This window comes from Echinops telfairi, unplaced genomic scaffold (genome assembly GCF_000313985.2).
Source record: "Echinops telfairi isolate 266 unplaced genomic scaffold, ASM31398v2 ScPeMD7_8;HRSCAF=38, whole genome shotgun sequence".
NCBI classification, from domain to species: domain Eukaryota; kingdom Metazoa; phylum Chordata; class Mammalia; order Afrosoricida; family Tenrecidae; genus Echinops; species Echinops telfairi.
The window spans coordinates 10,158,516-10,164,515 of NW_022103905.1; the positions used below are offsets into that span (position 1 = coordinate 10,158,516).

At 41.7% G+C, this 6,000-nt stretch overlaps 1 protein-coding gene across 1 annotated transcript in view; it reads left to right on the forward strand.

The window, feature by feature from the left end:
* LOC101659539 (tropomodulin-3) overlaps nt 1–6,000 on the forward strand; it is a 75,096-nt gene that overhangs the window by 26,108 nt on the left and 42,988 nt on the right. The window contains exon 3 of the mRNA XM_045286508.1: nt 1,854–2,010. Coding sequence (XP_045142443.1) covers nt 1,854–2,010 — 157 coding nt within the window. The remainder of the gene's footprint in view (nt 1–1,853; nt 2,011–6,000) is intronic.

Here is a 6,000-nt window from a genome sequence, read left to right on the forward strand (position 1 = left end):
CTTACCAGGGAAAGGTCATTTGGTGAGAGTAACATGGTGCAGGGAAAGGTCATTTGGTGAGAGTAACGTGGTGCAGGGAAAGGTCATTTGGTGAGAGTAACATGGTGCAATCAGATTTCACCCAAATGCCATCTGTGTTTTACCCCTGGACTGTATCTCATTTCTACACACACGACCTGGGGCCTTTGGCACAATGTTTCCAGTAGGATTGGCCTCTTACGAATTAGCCAGGTTTCCCCATGCCACTGCAGAAGCAGCTTCTTTCTCCTTCAGTTGTAGCATAGAATTTCTTAATCCATTGTAAATAATATTAACTAAGATACATGGAACAAAGAGTGTGGTCTGATTCCCACCCTCTACTAAAGTCAGAACTCTGCCTCATCCCGTTCCTGTTTATTAGCAGAGAATGCCCTCCACAATGGGACCACAGCCAAAGGTAGATGACCTCCAGAATTTACCTCTTGCTCCTCCTGGACTTTGTGAAAATTCAGAGTAGGGCCTACAGTAGACAACTTAAATTCAGCAAACCTCATCCCCTCTTCCCATTTGCAGTCCATCCCTGCCCTCAAAAAACTGGGTGCCCCCATGAAAACCCAGGGACAGGGCTCTTGCTCTAAATATCTTCGAGTGTCCTGGTCCATAGTAGCTCATTGACAGCGATCGCTGCTGTGTGTATGTGTACAGCCACATGCCTGTAAAAGTTGAATCTTATTACACTACGTCCAAGCATAAATAAGTAAAAATCTCCGTTACCCCATGTATAGTATACATGTTATTTTTATGAGAAAGCCTTTAGAATGAAATATAATTTTAGTCATTTGTTTCAATGTGTATATTTCTTTAAAAGTATATGAAAGGAATATGATGTATCTAGTTATCTAACATTCTATGGTCATAAAATGATTCTGTTTATATGCGTCTGTGCCAGGCAGTTTATTAAAGGTTTTTTAAAAACTATATTTTAATTACCATCTGTGTTAGACAGGGTTCGCTAGAGAGATAAAACCAAATTCCTGATAATATAATATATTTATTTATAAAGATAATTAGATATATAACGAGAAATGAACTGTTAAATCATATACAGATAAATATACAATACAAGAAATAAACAGTTAAATTAGAAAGCACTACAAATGGCTCAGTGCAACTCACGTCCCTGAGAGAAAGTTGAGAGACTAGCAGTCCTTCAAGTCTCTATCTGATGCTAGATCTTCCTCTATTTGTAGAGAGAGCTAGGTTATGTCAGCACAGCAGCCAATCACAAGGCAGGTCACCAATCGCCAGTCCCCAGCTCCAGAGAAGTCTTAAAGGGACCTCAACTTACAGCAACACAGTCCACAGGCTAGGCGTCCCACAGGCTCTGTAGCCTTTAAATTAAAGCACAGAACAAGCAAGGCAGCCGCACACTGGTCCGATGATCACAGAGCGAGAGACAAGAAAGGCAAGGCTCACCAAGCCATCCATCTCTCCGCCCCTCAGTCAATCCCTCCTGCGTTTATCAGCCAGGCTGGCACAATAAACTATCTCACCATCTCAGAAAATGCAAAGACTAAAGGTTGTTTCATAATAATAGAGCGCTTTCTAAAGAAAGTGTTTTAATAGCATGTTTTCTAAAGAAAGTGTTTGCGTGCTGCTTTTAATAATAATTTAAGCAAGTTCGGCCTAATCAAGAAAGTCATCTGTGATTTAGAGCAGATTTACATTGCTTCCTGAAAATCCTATAATGAAGTGTTTCATGGCTGTACATTCTAGCCTGGCATTCTTTTGTGATTCTCTTTCTGTAATTGTTGGTGAACAGAGGTGCTTGGTGTCCTTGGTGGTCGCCGTGACTGATTGGTTCTCTCTGGCAGAATGCCCTTCTGCCCGCAGGGTTCCGGCAGAAGAACCAGACGGCAAAGCCAACCACGGGGCCCTTTGACCGGGAGCACCTCCTGTCCTACCTGGAGAAGGAAGCATTGGAGACCAAGGACAGGGAAGACTATGTGCCTTACACTGGAGAAAAAAAAGGTAAGCAGAGCATTTTGAAGTCATGATTTGAGATCAAGTTCTCGTTTTGTTTTTGATAGGGAAGTCTAGAGAAAAGGTTTTTAAAGATACACCCATGATAGTCTTAGAGATGCTTACTGTTGATGTAAACATTGGCTAGATAGTTTAGACACGTCACTTACATGTTCCCTCAAGTTGGCCAGTAATGGTTTCTAGTCCATTCTATTATATTATACCCTAGGCCCCCAAACTTACTTGACTTCCCACCCCTTTTTCAGAGAGAGAGATAAATCCCAAACAACTCAATGCACCCACATCAAGTTATAAAACTTTGGTGATATAACCTACATGCAGGCTAAAGTGTAGGTATCTGCTTTTGCAGCCTCCCCTGAAACAGTCCCGCGCCCCACAGTGGGCAGTATTGCCCACTCTGTGAAACATTGCATTACACAGTAGTTTTGTTGAACACCCTGCAGTCCTCTAACAACTCTAAAACTGTGTATAGGTAAAATATTTAATTCTCTGCTACAGAACGCAAATGGTACCGAAGTACTACTTACTCCATTCCAGCCCCTGTCTTTACAGTGGACTAGCACAAACCAGCTCAAGCCAAGTTGTGGAAACCTTTTTTAAAAGAATAGCCTACAGCCATCCTTAGTAATTAACAGTTATAATCACTCACACTTCCTACTCATTCAGCTCAGGAAATGTTTCTAGGCCAGGTCCCTCCCATTGCAGTGTTTGGTCTTACCTCTCCTCCCAAGAGATTGACTGCACCTGTGTTTATTAAAATCTTACAGTAACACTCTGCATGGAATAAGTTACCTTTCTTGGGGTTAACAAGAAAATTACTATTAACTCAGACTTCTGTGGTGGTAACTCTTGTCTGACTTTTAGGTCTAGTCAGAAATCAGTGATGACAAGCATGTAACTGAACTGTTGGGCTGCTGACCAGAGAGTGGCCATCCCTGACTACAGAGCACCTAGGAGCCCTGGGGGAGAGGTGGTTATGCATGAGGCTGTGGTCCACAGGGTCAGCAGTCTGAACAGAGTAGCAGCAACTCCGGAGAAAGACTGGGCTTTCTAGTCCCATCAACAGTTAAGAGTCCCAGAAGCCCACTGGGGGTCCTGTGAGTCACCATTGGCTCAAAGGCAGCGAGCTAGAGTTATGGAGTACTGGGGGCAGCCAGGACAGTCCTGAACATCAGCCCTGCCACATGCTATCTGGCACCTGACTCCTTAGTAGCCCAGGCAGGAGCAGACTAGGGCATTGTACTCTCCTCATGAGGCTTTGGGGTTTTATTTGGAAAGGAAAGCCTCCTAAAGCAGTTTAGTTTAGTTTATCTTTTAAAATTTTTTTAACTTTTTTAATCATTTCTTTTTAAAATCATTTTATTGGGGGCTCATACAACTCCTATCACAATCCATCCATCCATCCATTGTGTCAAGTACATTTGTTGCCATCATCATTCTCAAAACATTTTCTTTCTACTTGAAACCTTGGCATCAGCTCCTCATTATTTCCCCTCCCTCCACACCCCTCCCCCCCTATTTTAGTTTATCTTACTGGACACTTTTGTCACGTGGTTAGACTCATAGCTGCAAGGGAAGGTGGAAAATTCAAGGGTCTGTAGTAGAGGCATTTGAATATATTATGCACACGGGTGACATCAGTCTTTACAAAAATTCTGTTACCCCTTGCCCCTCCACTCTCTTTGGTCCCCGCCACTCTCTCATGTCATTTGAGAATCACACCTTAGCTGCTGTTACAATGCCCCTCAGGTGTTTGTGTTAAAAAGGGCTAAAACTGTACCGAGTGGAGAGTCACAAAGATCGGCAAAAGCTTCAGAGCTTTTGTATTTGTCATAAGAAAAAGGTTACCAGTTATATTTTGATCTGTATAATGCACAGCCATCGAGTTGATTGCAACTCATAGTAGCTTATATGGGACAGAATAGAACTGTTCTTGGGGTTTCCTAGGCTGCAAATCTTAACAGGAGTCAAAAGCTTCATCTTCTTCCCATAAAACAGCTGGTGGTTTGAACTACTGGCTGACTGTAGAATCGGCAGCCCAGCAAGTAACCACGCACCACCATGGCTCCTTCTAGGTCATCTTCGCCATCCATACGCAAAACACAGTGTTATAGCTTTACTCCTTTTTGATACAGAAAGAACACCCTTTCCTCATAACAAATCTTGACTGACCTCCACTTACTATGTATGTTTCAGGTAGACTCTAGGGATAATTAAGAAGAATAAAAGTAGAGAAAAGAAAGGAAACTATATGGCAGAGAGACCATGGAATCTGAGGATAAAGGAAGAGAATATAAGAGATAAGAATGAAAGCAGCATTTGCCCTATACTTGACCCAGGAAAATAAGAAAATATGGAACGGAGGACATGATAGAGGCAAACAACAAGGAAATTTCTTAAAAAGTATCAATAAGTAAAAAATGTATCTCAGCTATAGTGTAATAGTGTTGGTTTCCTTATGTATCTTCTCAAAATTGTGAAATTGCCTGCTTTAGGTTTTAGATGTTTAAAAAAGAATGAAAAAAAAATAATTTGGTTCCTTGGTTTGGGGTCAGGGTTTCATGAAAGATCCCAATTAATTGACATAATATCATGTTTAGTGCTTCTGTTCTACCCCCTAATCCACTGAGTAGTTGCTCAGGTCTAAGAAGCTTGCAAATGGTCATCTAAAGGATCAGGCTGGTCTCTATCCAGGAGCAGTAGAGGAAGGAGGGCAGACAGGTACAGGAGAGACATGGAATGGGTGGCTAATTGCCTCCACCCACAACTACTTCCCCTGCCTGGAGTCCAGAGGAACTGCTGCGTGGTGCCTGGCTACACCTGGCACTATCACAGAATGTTTGAATCAAAAATTTCACTGAAGAATCCTAAAAGGGAGTAAAATACAGAAAAAGATTTCAAATACTAGTGGACTTACAACTTTCTGGAGCCATGGAACTGGGTGAACCTTTGCAGATTATATCCCATAACTATTGCCTGAGCTCTTCTTTACACCTTAAACCACATAGATCCCCTGGAGTTTCCTTTAAACCAAAGCATAGTTTTGCATAACAAATGCAGAGTGTCTTATCTTGTAAGGCCTGTTGGGATCAAATTAACAACAGCAGCTCAACAAAATCAGAGCCTTTGTTTAGTGTAGGACAAAGTCTCCCCCAAACACATCTGAGACATGACACCTGTGACGTCCCTTAATTAGAATGAACTCCTCCTCCCCGATGCTGACATGTCCTCTCCGTTTGGCATAAGGTATAATGATGGACAATCACTTTACAAATCATGAAACATAGTTGATAACTTATGTATTAGTAATTAGTGTCCTCGGTCTGATCTTAAAACACTGTACGATGACGTAGAAAGATAAATGTTGACACAGCCTTTTCTTAGTCAGTAGTTGAAATCCTGACATGTACAGTGTCCAGTTTTATTGGGTTTGCCTGTACCTTGGCCACTTGCGTAATTTTACCTCCAGAAATAAGGTGTGCCTTTAAGTGAAAGGATAACGAGTATAATGAATTGTCACTCAGTGTCTGTTTGAGAAAGTATAAGATTGAGTCATCCTTTTAATAATCTGTTTATTTTTTTGCTTTTAACCAAATTGGACATCTAAGAAATTCTAAATAATAATGATTCCCTGGAGTCACCTTTCTGTTCGATAACAGTCTAGCTTTTAAAATAAAGAACACTACCCGTGAGTACTGGATCACCTTTAAGAAGGCATCGGGACAAGCCCAACCAGGCAGCGTTTTCTCTAAAGCCAAGATGACATGGCAAGCAGTCGGGGAAACTAGGTTTCATTTTACTTCTCTGGTCCACTTGGGCTGCGTAGATGCCATCACATGTACCATTAGCCTCCTAAGAAGTCGTGTTTTTCATAGTAAGATGACCAGTCTTCAGCTCTAGTACCTAATGACCATGTTAGCTTCCAGGGCCCGGGAATATTATAATCATGTCACTTTTCCGAGTTATATGCCAAAATCA